Source organism: Diadema antillarum, unplaced genomic scaffold (assembly GCF_040938485.1).
Source record: "Diadema antillarum isolate AM-2024a unplaced genomic scaffold, OU_Dant_1.0 seq00001651_RagTag, whole genome shotgun sequence".
NCBI lineage: Eukaryota > Metazoa > Echinodermata > Echinoidea > Diadematoida > Diadematidae > Diadema > Diadema antillarum.
The window spans coordinates 31,167-49,116 of NW_027272352.1; the positions used below are offsets into that span (position 1 = coordinate 31,167).

The following is a 17,950-nucleotide window of genomic DNA, read 5'->3' on the forward strand; positions in this document are numbered from 1 at the left end:
CTGTACATCAAATGAACTTGAACTTGAGATGAATTTGAAGTAACAGATAAGATATAATGTATGCCAGGTTTTTGTTTTTCACATTGATTCTGATCTGGTAAAAGATTGTGATTTACTTTCACATTAGTTCAGCATTATTAGTGATATGAACAAATGTGCTGTCTTATAGCAGATATTTACTCCCTCAAGAGTATAATTTTATCCACATTTATAAGTTTTTAGATACTTTGTAATTTTGTTCAGTTTATATTGACCAGAACTACATGTACTGTATAGTGTCTTGAACAGACAAGTTGCAAAAGTATGGAGGTCCTGGAGAGTATGATTTAATATGTACAGTGTAAACCTACTGTCTGAACATTAGTACATCCTGGTTATACCTTGTGTAATTGACATGCATCATAGGCATGTTATTACTAATTAGTTCTTTCAACCTGTAGATCACATATTGAGTGATGTATTCATCATTGATAACACACTCCCTGTGTAGTATGCAGGCAGTCATTTTATATTCTTTTCTTTGTTGTGTTGATTTCAGGTGGCTGCCATACCCCATCGGGACGAGAAGGAACAAAGTGTATTGAGGAACGAGAAATTGGGAAATTGGAAAATGCATGTATGCACAGAGAGATGAAATGTCTGTGAGGTTTATGACTGGATGCAATGAAACTCTTTGAACAAATTTTGGGAACACTGATGATATGATCTTACATACATGTACTTTGTGCAGGCTGTGACATGTTTGAGAAGTTAGCAGAGTCGGATTATGAGGAAGAAACCAGTCCAGTGTGGAGCATGACACACTAACCAACAGTCACATACCAGTAATCTTCAGTACTTACACTGTGAAGGAGAACACACACCAGAAGCCATGAAGAGGAGGAAAGAACAGCCAGGTTGGATGCATCCAGGGATATCACTGAAAGAAACTGAGTGCTGGAGGTTGTTGCCATGGAAACCATTCCAAAGATCATCATGCCAACATTTCCTTGTACTCTTCTCACTAGTACTCATATCAGGTAAAGACAATTTTCTCTATTCACTGGTCATGAAGATACACACTTGATATTAGGAAAACATTCTTTCATGGCAAAGGACAAGGACATTTGTAGCTGTGCTGATGACAAATTCTTTTGATTAATTCACATGAGAGATGACAATTCAAGAGATACCTGTGACAGTAATCACAAAGTTAGTGTGTATGTGACACAGTTGTCAGCATAGTACTGTACACTGTCAAAATTATCTGTCAGGTGTTTGTTCTTGAATACTTGTAAAATTCTATGTACTTCATTCTCTCAGAGTTATGGGAAATCAGTGTAGATCGCAATTGTAATGGTATTCACCTCAAGTGTCTTGTGTGCAAATTCAGAATTGACATTATACAATGTACAGGTGTACCTTAGTGTGGCTTCTATTCACTGTCATCATTGAAATAACACTGAACTGTAGTTGTCACTGTTTTTTCTCATTTTGTTCACTTTTGCCAAGAAGGCAAAAATCTAGATCTTCTAGGGATTACCGGTACATGTCCTTATACTGTACCTTGTACAGATATGTACAGTGTAGGTGCATTCAAACTGCAATATTAAGCATGTGCAGCACAAAAGTTAAATGCAAGCTGCACCTTACACAAAATTGATATTCCCAGAATTTCAAACTTGTATATAACTCACACAGCTCTTACAGGAACTTACCTTACGAAATCAATACCTGTTTCGAAAGCAGTCAATAGGAAGAGCTTGAAGGAAAATCAATATGTTTACCGGAGGCTGCTACGCTGTGTCTTGCTGATCAATGTCACTCCTACCTTTACAAAACGACCATTGTTGACAACATTGGAAAAAAGACAATTTTCAGCTGTGATCTTTCTATCAACAAAAACAAAAGCTTAAATGACCCATCAATGTTGTGTCAATTCAAAGCTAGTAAATCATATACTACCTATTAAAACCTGAAGATTTAACTGCCCTTTGCAACTTGTTGATTCATGTGGCCAAATGCAGTATGTACAGCTGACTATCAGAATTAAGAATAACTTGTCCACTGTCAGGCAAATGCTATTTGAAATCCTGATGTATTGCCATCAATTGTATCTAACAAGATAATTCTATCATCATCAGCTTTGTGTGATTTTGCAGTGCAGAAAAAAAAAATAATGTCAAATAGTGAGATTGTGAGTAAATGAATGTAAATCCTGCTCTGGAGTATGTTTTGTGTTTGTTTTGTCCATTCGAGTGCAATACTGTGCAATTGCTTGATTTTTGGCAGTCGAGCACTACACACCAAAATAGCACTTTACATTGTACTTCCTTGACTGCTGCACACTTTCCTTTCACAGCCACAGTCATCTGCACATTCTGTCTAGATGCAACTGTCAAGTTACTTTCATAAGATTTTATAAACTGATCATAGTAAAATCTGATTTTTTGACAGCTACCATAGATAAGAGAATTGTTAGGACTGGAGATTTACATTCTAGACCAAAATAAAATTTAGCATTGGTTTGTGGAGAAACAAGTTTTGTTTTGTTTTTTGTTTTTTGTAGCAAAATTTGTACCTAGTATTCCTAACAAGAGAAACAAGATGGTGTATTGGGACATGTTGTGTCATACAAAATGTATGAAGGATGCTGGGTATGACAGACCAGGGGAGCATATACTATACTGTACGTGCATGTAGTAATAAAATGATGTGTTCCAAATTTGCATGGTATTCCAATGCAGTCTAGCACTGCATTTACCAATCGCAATTAATCTACAGTCAGCTGTGTAGCGCAATCAGAATTAATGTGCTGCTTTTGAAATTCACCGTACGCAGTGTAACAAAATTTTTGGATTCAGTACTTCTCTGAAGGTGTCCATACACAGTTTTCCCATCCCATCTGCCTCCTGTCAATTATTCTCTGAACAACAAAGACCATCTCATGGAAGCAAGCTCATTAAAACTGTTTACTTACCAGTAAATTCCTCGTCAGCTACAGTCACAGCTGTTGTATACCAAGATGATCTATTGTGCAATACAGCAGACTCCTGTGTGGTGAGATGGATAAAACCATTCGATCATCCTGGAGTAAAGTTGAAATATCTCTAGATGTCAAATTAGGCATGAAATGTAACATTCTCATCTAATATATTTTCATGACAGGACTTTCAATGTGCACAGTGGCTGCAGAGAAGTACATTGACATTGATGCCTACATAAGCTATGATGCCGTGTCAGACTCAGAAGAAAACCAGCTGAGGGGTGCAGAACAGGTGTTGGAATTCAGCTTCCGGTATTGCCATGACCCAGGGATGCTGATCTACCAGGAGGGGGATGATGATGAGGAGGAGGACTTTTTCTTTGCTCTTGGTGTTAATGGTGGTAGGCTCTATCTGGAGTGGAAGGTGGAATCGGATTCACTGGTTGAGGTATTTTATTTACTTTCCTTCCTCTCACTCTTTTAAAGTTCCAGTCAGTTATCAAAATCCCAACTTATGAATGAATATGTTTTCACGTCCAATAGAATGCAATACTACAAGCAAAGATTATATCATACCACATATCATACAAGATTATTATAGAATAGTAAAAATGTTGAATGATAGAATGTGTTTCATGAAATTGAAATAGTATAAAGTAATTTCTTTCAGTTGCCTCAATGTTTATGATGAATCTGGACCATTATGATGTGGCATTGTTTAAATCAAAATCATTATTACATGCAGTGAGGACCAATCTAGTGCACTTGTACAGTTAACCGCAATGTTGATATTAAACTACACTCTACATGTACAAACATGTATGTCACCTGTTTTTGCCCTTGGCCAACTTCAGCTGTTCATAGGAGATGGGTTGCTGGAAGCCAACGTTTCTTACAGTGTGGCCATCTTCAACCTTGGAAGCTCATTCCCCGGGACTACCTTTGCCACCATCAACAACATTGCAGCACCAGTGAACTATCTAACCCCAGAGTCCCAGAGTGCCCTGGATATGGATCAGCTCTTGGGCCAGCTTTTTATTGGAGGCTACGATGACATCAATGACCTCACGGTAAGACATTCATGTTTGCTTCGATACATGTGCCAGATGTTTGTTGATTTTAATACTGTATACATCAAATATTTTGCAAGGTTTGTATGTATGCAAATTTCGCAAGTCAGGTGCCATTCATGAATTCAAAAACACACAAATGTATTAAGTCTGATCTGGACATGAATGTGACATGTATGCATACATTTCTCCATTTAGTACGGTACTCCATAATCGCAAATTTAACCACTTGCGAAATTGTTGGGAAGTCCTGACTCATGATAAATTAGTCTCGCTAAATATATGGCATATATAGTAATTAAACATACTAGAGCTTGTATCGTTTGCAAACAGATTAGTTCCTGGATAATTACGAAGGAAAGCCCAGAAACGTCTATCACTAGAATAGACTGAGCATAAGATCTAGCAGATCTTATGCTTGGTAATTTCAGGGAGATTGAGTAGACAGGATTTGACCAACAGGCTGGAACCCTTGGGTCTCATGAATTATTAATCTGTCAAAGCCATGGTCACAGCTGGTGTGGAAATTGTCTTGGCGTGCATCTTGCAAGAGAAGGAAGGAGAGAGAACGTCTGTGTGTATGGAAACATTTTGGAACCTGCAGCCAGGAAAGAAGTTGGGATGTACATCAAGTCAAGAGTCGGGAAGTTGGGGTGGGGAATGGGAAGGAAAGACCCTATATGTTCTATGAGTCAGGAAGCATTTTGCATTGTTTGGCGTTTGTCATCAATTAAGTCTGCCTTGCCTCACAAAGCCATTTATTAGGACTTTGTCCCTTCAGAAGGCTGAATTCGAGAAGACTTGTTCAACAGTCTCTCCCCTGTGTCACCAAGCTCAAGCATCAATAGATTAACTATGACCTGCCATAGGCTTGTGTTGCTCTTTCATGGCCTTGTATTGCATGGCAGCCGTGGCTTGATGATCATACTTTCCCGTTGTGTGTATAGGGTGAGCGGATAGATAGTTTTCTTGAAGTCTCAGACACCTCTGGATCATGATGATCGATGCGTCATTTTTTACCCCTTTACTGCACTTTGTACTTTCTCCTCCCAAGATTGTGGATCTGTCATGATGTCAAAAACAACGGTTCATGATGATGGATGCTTCATGTTAAACAACCTTTTACTGCACTTTGTTCTTTCTACTGCAAAGATTGTGGCTATGCCGTGATGTCAAAAACACATTGGGTAGGAGAGAAACTCAAGAGGGTCTAGGAAATGCATGAATAACCACGCCCTGTAAGATAGATTCCTGATCATCACAGCAAGGTGATCATATGACCAAAGGTGTGCCACTTCTGAAAATAAGAGTGATATGGTGTTAAGGGAGGGGCACGATGGAGGGAGAACGGGAGCAAATATCTCATATGACACATGGGAGTCAATCGAAATGCCAGGAATAATTGTAGGATGTTTGTGTGCGCTGTTCATATTGCTGATGCTGGTCACAAGGTCTAGGTTTCAAAGACCAGAGAGGTTAGATTAACAGCAATTAGAGGGGGCGATACCTTCCTCTACCGTTCTAAGTCTCCCATATTACACAGCTTCCTTAGGGCATGGCCCGTAAGCATTACAACTGAGAACAACAGTCATTATGGTATATTATATGTCAGTGTCATATATTTCAATATCATTGCAGACCAGATCTGTAGGCATGCAAACAGTACTATAGCTTGTAAGAGAAAGTATGAACCAATGTAATTTGAGAAGGATATGAGCTAACTGCTGTAGGTGGAATGCTAGTGTAGCTCTTACTGATCTAGTCAAAGTGTGTCAGTGGCTAAAACTGAACTCTTGACTGGTTATGATATGTTATACACAAATGTTACAATCCATAAAGTTTTAAAATTCAGCAGCAGGAAATAAAGAAGTTGATTTTCTGTACTGTCAGTTATGTAGCACACTTGAAGTACAAACAAAAAACCACACAAACATTGAGACCAAAAAGTGGTGTATATTGTGTACAATGTAGATTGTTGTCAAGCTTTATACACAGTGTACAGTTCCCATGAATTGACATTATTGAAGCTCACACAAAATGCCACAGGCAGTGTACAATAATAACGATTTGAATGATACATATTGGTTACTGGTACAAACTGTACCTTCTTACATCAGGAGAATATTAATCATGACAACAAATCAAGACAGTCATGTGAAATATTAGGTCTATGTTTAATTTGTAGACAAATGTAGCCAAAATAATATGTTCATTTGACTCTAACTTCAAATGTTCATCCTCATACACAATAACTAATCTTGATTTTGTGGTTTAATCAGGCTGTGGGAGGAGATAAGATCTGGTTGTTTTCTTGGTCTCCCAGGATAATGACTAGTCAATTTTTAGCATGTTCCTCCATGATGACTAACTGGAGATGAGAAGGATGTGTCCACATTAAGAGCTAGTCTTGATACTTGATGGTCTCCTGCACTGAAAGTGATGTTCTCATCAACAAGTGTTGTGAGGAGGAGAAGAAGGAAGAGGGCATGGCGGATCTTCACTCTCTGCTCAGGGGAACTGATTACACATGGTGTGATTCCCTGGCTAAAAGATGTACAATGAGTTTTCAATTACTGCAGCCTTCACTCAGCATGTCTAAAGAGCATGGAGGGGGGGGGGGGGGGGGGGGACTATTCAGGTTATCATTCAAGCACATGAGAATGACAGAGCTGGTCTTTGAAGTGATATCACAAGAGAAAGCCATAGCTGTCACATTGAATAGGGTTTACAAGACTTGATGGTATTAAAGTCTTGAGGTTTTAGAAAGAATGTAGCAAGGGATGAGGGGCTAGCCATCATTAGACAAACTTTGGTACTCAGAGGCACAAATTAGCTCTGAGAAAAAAAAAGGCTGATGTGGTGCTGACTCTGGCAGTTCTTTGAAACAAGACAATACATGCAATCTAGACATTCATTCACCTTAAAAAGCTTTAGTTTTCCATTCAGAAACAGTTATAAAATTTGTTCATTTTTGTAATTGAAAGAAAAAACACTCCTTACATTGCATCCTGCACAGTCTAAGTAGTGGGGTGGCTTAGTGAAATTATCGTGACACGGTGGACAAAAGCATGATTTTTTCACCAAAGGTACCTCATGATATGCCTTTTCAAAAAAAAGGGTGCTCCAAAGAAACTGATGCTGGGAAGGAGGTCAAAGGTCAAAGGTCAACGACCTTTGTTTATGAAATTGGTTTTTTGGCTATTTCTCGAGTCAGGAATGTCAAATCTGGATAAAACCTGGCTGGAAGAATAATGAGAACAATTAAAATATTTCAACCTAATTTGGAGTGAATTTGCCAAAGGTCAAAGGTCAAAGGTCAAAGGTCAATGAACTTTTTTTCTAAAAAATCAGGTTTCTTACCTATTTCTCCAGGTAGGAAAGATGAAATTTTCACAAGCTTGATATGAAAGAAGGTACAAAGCAAATATAGTAGGGGAGGAATATGATCGTTGATTTTTACGTTGCCATGGCAACCCAATACAAAGGTTTTAAGTTGAAGTTGATTACAGGAAGCTATACAGTATAACTTCCAGTTCTGAAGAGATTTCATTTGAATAGGTGCAACTGATCGACTGGACGATTGGAGGTATTTGTAATACTTTTTTCTGAATGTTAAGTGGTATATGTTGCCATGGCAACTACACATTTAGATTTTGGTTAAATTCATAGGAGACTTTAGAACAGAGCTACCAAGTCTCACGCATTCTGAGTGAGACTCGAGCATTTAGGGGCCATCTCACAATCTCACGCATGGCACCCATCTTTCTCACACATCGAGCGAAGTCTGCAACTCGGGCCTATAATAATGAGCATAGCCCAAAGGATTAATGTGATAGTTGCAATTGAAGGTATATTTCCCTTTTGTCATTCAAAATAGGTAAAAAACAGTCACTTAAGTATGAACCTGATTGCATCATTAAGAGCTAAAAATTGAAAAAGCTCCCTACCGCGATACCGAGGGAGGGGTAAAAAAAACCTCCCACCCTCACTCATGCGCCGAGATGCTGAGCCATGAAAATCTCACTAATAAAATTCTTTTGCACTTGGCATCCCTGTTAGAACTTCCATGACTTTGAAGAGACTCCCACCAGGGTTGGTATGATTGATCAATATAATGTACCGGTATAGCAGAATTTTTATAAGCAATGAATCTCGAAAAAAAAAATGTATTTCTGCTTTATTTCCGTGGTTTCACTTCTGGTATGTCATTGAATTTACTATTTCTGTGCGACTTAGGCTTCATAATCTAATCATGAAAATAAACAATGCTCCTGTTGTATACTCATGCTTTGCTTACTGTAACCAATACTAGTATGATATATCGTCTTATCATGTGTATACTTTGACAAGATCTGGAACAGAACTAGAGCTGTAAACGTGTACAATATACATGTCACATATACTTTGTAGCTTACCACCAGGTGAATTTCATTCAAAAATAAATAATTAATAAAACAAGTTGGCTCCAGCTCTGGTTAATTATTGTGTTTTCATCATTGTGGGCTTCTCTGGCACCCGGTTAGCATACAATTTTGTAATTATACCTGACATGTGGGCAAGCTTATTTCTGACAGCAGCAAGAGCAGAGTTCTGTGCATGGTAATCCAGCTTTCGAGCACTTGCAGCGAGAAACACATCCAGCTTCTGCCCTGCAGCCACACTTGATGAGCTCCTTACAGGCTTTAGCTGCTTCAGGAATGGTCAACCAAACTGGTGCCCAGTGACCATCCTCCATTGTCCATCCCCATCCCTCTGGAGAAGGAACTGCAGATTGTGCCTGGCGACATGTTGTCCAAATGCCACTTTGGTATAATACCCTCTTGATATGCTGGAGCAGTGCATCCTAATATAGTTTGGAAAAAAAACCACACCAGATATATTGTATAGTTAATCAACTGTTTCAACAAATAATAACATGTTACCTTAACATAAAAAAGAACTGTTTGGTTGAGATGGTGACAAATTCCTATCATATCTGTTTCTTTTTAATACCAGTACTTAAATACTATTTTCATAATAGCAAGTTTCAAAACAAGCCACCAGGCTTTGAAGGTTGTACAAACAAGAACTTGAGTATCGCATTGCCCAACAGAATGATTAACTCCATTTGCATTATAGGAAATGATTATTTAAACTATGAACACTGATGTTGGTATCATTATGTTATTTTCATTGATTTTTCAGGACATTAATCATGTTTTTTTCAAAAGTATTTGCAATTTAATTTCTTGTTCCGTGTATGTCCTATCCCTTGGGGTAAGGAAAGTGACTGTGAATGTGCAAATGAACGTACCTGAGTTGGGGGTATGTTCTCCAGGTTTCTTTTCCTCTTGCAGAAGAGCTCTCGGCGCGCTTCATTCACAGAGACGAGATTGCTTGTCACATCATACATCAGGACTGTAAATCGCTCAAGACAACTGATATGTTCAGATGAAACATCTACTGCTTGGAATGGATGATCCACAAAATGAAGGAATGCTTGTGTCACTTCAGGATAAGATTTCCAGACCCTCCATGCACTTTTCTTCCCTTTTCCAAGGAAGCAAGACGTGGTATCACAACCTGTGTAAGCATGAAACAGGGGCAGCGCTCGTGACTTGTCATCTCCAAGATGTTTGCAAATGTTATTGATGTTGTAGTGACAGAAGTTCTTCCCCACACCGAACGCCACCCAAATGTCAATGTCAGGATGTTCAATGAACAATGATGGAAACTGTCCGATGAGAATAACAAGAACGTCTGTGTCCACTGTTCGGATTACAATCTTCCTTGACCCTCTCTCCACTGCATGCTGAAGATGAACTGTGATTCTTGTATCTGCTTCTTCATGTGTGCAGTCTGCCATGGGTTCACAATCACCCCTTGCAATCACCGAAGTACCTGAAAAGTCATAAAAGAGAAAAAGAGAAAGACTTTGAATTTTCTTCTCTGCCTATGGACCCATAGATACATGTGTTCTAAAGTTACATGGATAATACTTCAAGATTAGTGAGATCATATGAAGCTCTTCCCAAACTAATTCCCACTCATCAAGCTTTTGTTATGCATTGGTTGTAATTACACAAAATGTATCTTAATCTTATAATTATTAGAGATAGTATTGTCTAAATCAGAAGTACATAAAGAATAACGTACCTGAGGTTACATACAGCTCCTTTTCTTTGGGACACTCTAGTTCAGCCACTCTCTGTGTCAGGAATGCGAACAGCTCTTCTTTGTTAGTACTGTCTTGGAGGAAGTCTTTCCAGTTGGCTGGCATTTTGGTCGTGGGTGCTACCTTTCTGCGCAATCCACTTCCACGCTTCTGTCGAGTAGATTCCTTGATGCTGCAGGCTAAATATCGGTCCCACACCAAGTCTAGTCGTTTGATTCCTGTCAATTCACGGTCCAGAATGGGCTTGAACACTGTTCTTGCATAGTCTTCAAATGTAGACACGGATGATGTTGGCAACCCATGAACTAGAGCTGCACCATCAAAAATCTTACAGTCTATGTGTGCAGGCGGCTCTCCTTGTCCATTTGTGTCCAGACATGTTAGTAATTTGGACTTGCTTGATGTCAAGCGCAGTTTCCCGCCAATTGATAGAGATGGTGGGTGTACCTGATTCTCGTGGCTGAAGAATACTGTTGGGTCACCATCACGCAGCTGGTTTGCGATGTACATGCGACCAAAGAGGCTCACATCATTCTGAAGAGATGTAATTTTTGCAGTTTTGCGATTCCTTTGTGTCTTCACTGATGTCTTGAAGAGCGGAAGAGAATTCTTTTTGATTGGTGCATGGATGGATTTGGTTTTTTCAATGAACACTTCCCGATTGTACGCTTGATACTGACTGGAACCAAGTTCTTCGATATGCTGTACTGTCTCTACCACTGATTTATCAGCACATACCCGAGAGTGCAAGACCAACAATTCAGAATGGTCCTCAAGGAAAGGGTTGCCATATTCACTGATTGTCTCAATCAGTTTTGCTGTTTGACTACTGAAAGATTGTTGATCTGATTGAGTCTCTTCATGATGTTTGCAGTTTTCCTCTGGATCTTCTTCAGGTAAGTATTCACGTTCAAACTCTGTCAACAGTCTGGCTTGCTCGGGACCTGCAAGCATCCATCGTTGGAAAGCATCAGGATTTTCGGTTAAGCCCACGGCTCCACCTTTACCTTTGACTTTTGCATTTTCCTGTTCATGGACTTGATCAATTGGAAGTGCAGAAAACCTCTTCTGTGTTTTGCTTACAACCCAGTTCTTCTGGAGCCCCTCTGATACAGCGTCTGGTAAGGACTGCATGTCTCGCAGATGGACAGAAACCCAACGGCAGTAATTGTAGTGGTCCAGTGCAAAAAACAAGAACATCAGGCTTTGCAGTGACTCCACAAAGAGGAGGAAGTCCCTCTCTCGATGAGCTCTGATGAATATCAGGATCAAAATCTGAGTTCGCAAAACCAAGTCCCAGTACTGGAAGGTAGGGCTTTTACTAGACATAGAATGTCTCCAATCCTCAAATGTTCGGTTCCCACTTGTTGCTGCAACCTGTTCAAATGCCTGATGTTGTAACTTCGAAAGAGCTAGGGCAGTTACCTGGTGAGCATGTCGGGTCCTTGTAACATGAGCAGCTTTAATGAAGGAGTTAGCTGTACCTGATGATGCAACACCTGAGTCGGTAAGAGCTTCCGTCCATCCGCTTTTGTCAAGGAAATCACCAAATGCTGTCCACAAGGCTTTCTCCAAATGAAATCCACCAAACATGATCACAAACTTATCCTCACCATGGGTTGAAGGCCAGGTCCATTGTATGTGCTTGCAGTTAGCGAATATTGGACAGTCACACGCCAACACAGGGATTTGGCCTGGATTAAGGAAGTTAGTGACAGTTGCAAGGACATTCATAGCATGCTTTATCATGGCAGGCGAGTCTGCCTTCTCTTGGAAGAGAGGGAGAAGTGCGATGACAGCAGGAGGATCAAGAGGAGGTGATTGCTTAGATGCATGATATGCAGCCCATGAGATCACTTCTCCTTTCTTAAGTGTTTGTCTGTCGAGTAGTTCAGAGGCATGCTGAATCCATTTTCCCTCTTCTTCTTGTGCGTCTTGAAGCTTTCCATCTACAGCCGTCATAGTAACCTTGGGAACACTAGTAGATGATGCTTTGAGATGGACTGATTCGACTATGCTATACGAATCAAGCAGTTGAGGTCTCTCATTTGGATTTGCAGGAAGAAACCACTGTGATACCCGCCTCCGTCCAGGATGGTATTGTGTAGGAAATTGGATGACACTTATGCCACTTCCATGAAACGATCCTCTAGCTGTAGTTGACGATGGGTTATGATCAATGTTGTCTAGTGCCCCAACTGTAAAAATGCCTTTCCTCAGAATGGATGGACACACAATGTTTTCAGCTGTGAACTGCTTGCACATTGCAACTGATAATTTCTTCTCTAACTGTAGAACTCTCTCATATGAGATGCTTAAACCAAGCCTGGCCAGTTGATTTATCAGCTGCTTGTTCCTTGTCGTGGTATGGATGTTCAGGCCAATGTAGATTGGAAGTGGTGGTTCTCTATCCTGAGACTGGCGTTTATGCGGGGTCGGATTTCTGCTCTTCTTCTTTGAATTATGGAGGAACATCTGGGCCATTGTGCAACATGCCTGTGAGTCATCACCATCCTCATTGTGTTTTAAGTCTGGTCCGTAAAGGATCATTGATGACAGGAGTGTAAGACTTGGAAGCATCTTCTGACAATTCGGGGGGAAGCTGCCGGAAAATTCAAAATGTGTTTTCCTGAACATTTCTTCTCTGCAGATTTTCGCAACTTTGGCGAACAGGAAAGCTTCAGTTTGGTAGTCTTTGTCCTTTAGAGCATCCTTCAGCATTTGTTGCATACCTTCAGGGAATATGAGAACAACATTCTTGCCATCTGATTGTTCTTGTACGCCTGTTTCGAAGAAGTGATCCACAAGCTTCATTTTCAACCGGCCCTTGTTCACAGATACATGATGTCCAAGACTTTCGAGACGCTGTTCATACTTCTCGTGGAGATCGGATAGCTTGAAGATGTACTGCCCATCTTCTATTGCAAGCTCAACATAAGAAACCAGCTCAACAAATGCTCGAGCATGTGCTCGTTCGCCCTCTGTCGTTTCTGTACTGGAAGAACCAACTTTGCGCTGATGGCCCCTATAATTGTTCCTAAATTTAGTCAAACAATCTATGTGATACTTCGCTTCTAGAGCAATGATGTCACTTCCTGCTATTTTGTGCATGAGTTCTTCATCTTGCATATCACTTGCCATTTTCCTGAGAGACTGATCAGCTTCAAATGTTTGAAAACTATGCAGTTTGTCATTGCCAATTTGTTCACAGAAGAGACACAAACTCCTGTATTCAAATCCCGACTTCTGGCGCTTTGACCGTCTCATGTCACATTGTGCATCTCCTTCTTCTTCATCTTTTCTTTCCCCTTTCAATTTGCGTTTGAGTTTGTCATTATTAAATTGTTGATGACAACAACGGTGCCACAAGGCATTGTTTCTCACAAATGCCTCAACTGTTCCTTCAGATCCAAAGTCCACATCAATTGGCAAGGCGTTTATTTTCCTGAACTCCTCAACATTTTTCAAAAATGAAGCATAAACCTTTTCAGCATTGAGTCCCCCTTTTTTTGGACAGTGAAGTTTTTCTTGTGTTTGTTCCTGGCAGATTACACAAATGCTCCAATCCATGGTGACCTAAAGAGAATTAAGAAAATTAAAATGAATATAATTAAAATCAATACTACAGATACCGGTACCAGTAACTTACTTCATTCTTCTCTCCCCACCTCCACCCCTTCACTTTGGCTTATAGATATACAGTTGTAGCTGACTTGAATAAATGTCATTATGTAACATCATCTTTGATTGACAAGACACTAGAACTTAGCAATCATTTCATTTTGCTGCTGGACGCATGAGGTTAGTTGAACTATTGTTGTTTTTAATGTAGTACACTTTTTCCTCCTATTAATCACATGGATTTGGGATGGAATGCATTTTGACATGAAGCATCATAAATATTTGAATAAACCGCCTCTGTGGTCGGGAATATTCCACTCTAAGCCATTTTTTTACGCCTTTGTAAACTTCCCCCTAGACTTTGTTCACCAGCCAATTACAATTACAAATGTGAACCAACCAAACATTACTTTTGAATAGCATGTCTATAGCTATCAGACCCAAAATATTCAAACCACTTGGAGTCTTTATCAGTGAAATTACAAATGTAAAGATATTATAAGAAGAATTCAAAATGTCTCAATTTTACTTCAACTCTGGAAACAATAAACATTTACCCTTTTTAAACCTTTGAATAACCTCCATAAGAAGTAAACACATAGAGAGCAGAAGGGAAAACAATACATAAGTGCTTACAGAAACTGAGCAGTCCCTGTGTTAAACCTATGGGACTCGGACAATCTCAAAGGAAACAGGTTACATTTGTTTGGAAATATGTGGGGCAATACCCAAAACAAAGTTTTCAATGCAATAAATGCAGCTCTCCTGCTGGTAGACTAGTGGTTTTGGTAGAAAAAAAAATATTAGCTGCAACACACCTGGTTCTGTCATTGTCCAACATTTATCTGAACCGGTGTGATGCCACGCTTTGCTATTTCTCTTCAAGAGGTAGATACTGCTTTGATAATCCTTTATCAGTAATATCAAATAATTTAGTAAAAAGGTGCTTAAGAATACTGGACTGTTCCAACAATCCCCCCTCAGGTCTGCAACACAGACTAACCACCTGCTACCATAGGAAAACCAGTATAAAGTAGTGCATTATTGTAAACATGCACATGTAGTGATGTGGGTCTGAATTCCAAGACTAGCAACCTAATACTAGTACATTGCATTGCCTACGTACATAGTTGTATTGCAATTGCCCATGTTGTACGGTACAGTGTGCAGACCTCCTCACAAAGTCTGTAAACAGACTGCAGATCAATGTGACTAGACTGAGACATGATGAAATGTATGTATGTCATCTGAAGTATCTAAAAAGTGCAGTTTATTTTATAGTAGGAATAAATCCCTGAGGAAAAAAAACACATTATCTAATAAATTATTTAGTTGAACATTTGAAATTTGCATGAGAAATAACAGTTAGTGGATTTGTAATCATTTAAAACCTCAATCCGAGGATTTCTTGATCTAATTTTTATTTGAAAAAAATATCTGTACAGTCAATTGTCTGTGATACATGAAATTAAATATTATAGGCTTAAATTGAAGGAGGGAATTTTCTCATTCTTTATAGTAGGCCTAAAGGTGCTCCACACTGGAGATTCGGTTTATCTACTGTCATGACTGTTTGAGAACAGAACTTGAAGGCTTAATGTTAGAGGTCTAACGCTAGACTAACTCAGCAACTGACATTGATGGTCAAATGTAATTGTTAGAGGGTCTAGATATCTACCCCTGTAGGGTCTAACAGTAACATATTATGTTCCATATAAAACGGTCTAGATAGTCTACAACTGATTGAAAGTTTAGAATCTAGGCCTAGGGTCCTACTTCCGCTTTAAAGAATTTGACCCAACTAGATTGTTCTAGGCCTACTTCTAACCTTAGTAAGGTCTACATCTGGCAACGTGCAGTATATGCTTAGGCCTAGACCTAACTAACGTTAGGTTAGAACCTTTTCTAGACACCTAGTGTTACCGGTACTTAGAACTGCTAGGCCAGGGGCCTACTGTTTATATACAGGCCATAGAGGTCTAGGTCTAGAAGGTCTTTAAAAAGTAAATGCAATATCCTCAGGCTTAGCACATCTAAAATGCTAAATCATGAAATCACTGGCTCACATGATGTAAATGAAAAATCTTCTAAAATTAAAAATGATTAGGGCCTACGCCTAATCAACGATCGAAGAGGTCTAGAATTTAGAAACGTTCTTAGACTCTCTATTACATTGTTAATGTTAGGTGCTAGATCTAGAACTAGACCTCTAGGATCCCTAGATCTATTTAGATCTAGGTCCTATGTCTAGAATTTCGTCTAACTGTTAGATCTATAACAAAGAACGGCTCCTAAGTGTTAGAACCTAGATGTAACATTAGATTCTAGATCTAACGTTAGATCTAGATTCTAAAGCTAACATTAGATCTAATAAATAACCGTCGTTTATACGCCTGATTCTTCAGTCTAGCGGTCTAGACCTTGATCTAACAGTAAGAATTAATGGTTAACGCTAGAAACCTGTCTAGCAGTCAGGTGTCACCTCCAGATTCTCTGTTTAGGGTGCCTAGATCTAGTTCTAACGACACACGTTAGGACCTAGGCCTAACGAGCTTAATTTTTTATCCACTGCCCCCAAACAAATGGAATCTGTCATGCATTCCAATCTAACGCTAAAGGCCTAACGTTACAGCCTAGGCCTAGCCTAATTTAACCAACACTACAGTAGGCCTAGGCCTAGGCATATAACGTTAGGCCTACACAGGTTGGTCTAGACTGCATAGACAGCCCAGTCGCTGAATCAAAAGGTTCTGCACGGTGTCTTGTCGGCTTAAACCTAGAACCCCTAAGTGTGTTAAAGATCACGATCTTTGATAAAGTTACAGGTTGCTTGCTCCTAATTTGTTACGTTACAATTACAATAGTTTACATAGAGGGTCTGAAACAAACCAATTAACAGTTAGGCCTAACGACCTACGTTAGGCCTAACAAACGGCTACATGGATGAGTCTAACGTTACACTAATACACCACAGTCTAACTCTTATAGTCTAACGTTAAGCTTAATTTGTAATTTTCTGACCCAAAACAAAGAATGTCATTAACGTTGTTAGGGTCCCTACATTGCATACTAGAGTCTAGAGACAGTATACCTATAAGTCAAGTGGTTAGTGTCTAGATCTAACCTTTCCTGTCACACACATCAGTCTCACTCTCACCAGTCTTAGACTCAATAAATGAAACTATCAATATCATTCTCACCAGTTAGGGGCCTAATTGCCAAAGCTTAGACTAGATAGGTTCTAGTTCTATATCTTTTTTCAAATTTTGGTGTAACTTAAACAACGGGTTGGACTCACTCTATTAACTAAGTTAGTCTCCAACCGTTTGTCTTATTAAACAATTACTCAGTAGGCCTAGGCCTACCCGAATTACCTACGATGACACCCAGAGGCAGTATACAGACAGTAAGTTGAAAACTTGAGTTGTATGATGGGGGTTGTGTTTCTGGACACTTAAACTTATGTTTGCGCGTGAAAACTAAATTGCACCCTTTCCCTCAAAGACTTGATATAGACTCCTCATTTTAAATGCTAGACAACGTACTCTGAAAACGGCGTGAGAATTAACCTGCTAAATCGTTACATTTCCCCTTCAAAGTACAAGTACAACTCTATAACAGTTATATATGTACGCGTCCGGTCCCACAACGCTTGGTCGTATTGTTTGGACTATTGTAAGAGGGCCGTTCAAAGGATTCAATCCTGAGCCTGGGGCTGAGGAGATCCATGTGAAGTACCTGGTACTGTATCCACGGAATTATCAGTCAATTAATTTGTGGCCCTCTACAAGTTTTCAATTTACTGGGCGTCATCGTAGGTAATTCAGGTAATAATTCAGTTATTGTTATTGACTACCCTTAACGTTAGAATTGACATTGTCATTCTATATTACTTTCATATTTAGCTTGACCTTGAGTAGAAAACCCTCTAGGCCTGACGACAAAGTTAAATCTCATCTTTTGAATAACATTGGAGGTCTATTCCAGTAAATGCTATAAGAGTAAAAAGTGACTTACCTTTGTAATGAGGAAACATACATGTAGATCCGATCCCCAAAAGTGGCCAAAGCCAACAAAGGCCAAGATGAATGGAGTTTTTTAGTCACTGCATTGGCTGGACACAGCTGTTTCTCTCATGCT

At 39.5% G+C, this 17,950-nt stretch overlaps 1 protein-coding gene and 1 pseudogene across 1 annotated transcript; one reads left to right on the forward strand and one right to left on the reverse strand.

The window, feature by feature from the left end:
- The first annotated feature begins 685 nt into the window (after positions 1-685).
- Positions 686-17,950, forward strand: part of LOC139711376 (uncharacterized) — a 76,209-nt pseudogene continuing 58,944 nt past the window's right edge.
- On the reverse strand, positions 8,313-10,699 carry LOC139711375 (uncharacterized). Its single transcript, XM_071623263.1, has 3 exons — positions 10,171-10,699; positions 9,329-9,915; positions 8,313-8,878 (listed from the first exon to the last, which is right to left on the reverse strand). The coding sequence occupies exons 1-3, from the start codon at positions 10,697-10,699 to the stop codon at positions 8,597-8,599; spliced, it is 1,398 nt and encodes a 465-aa protein (XP_071479364.1). The 3' UTR covers positions 8,313-8,596.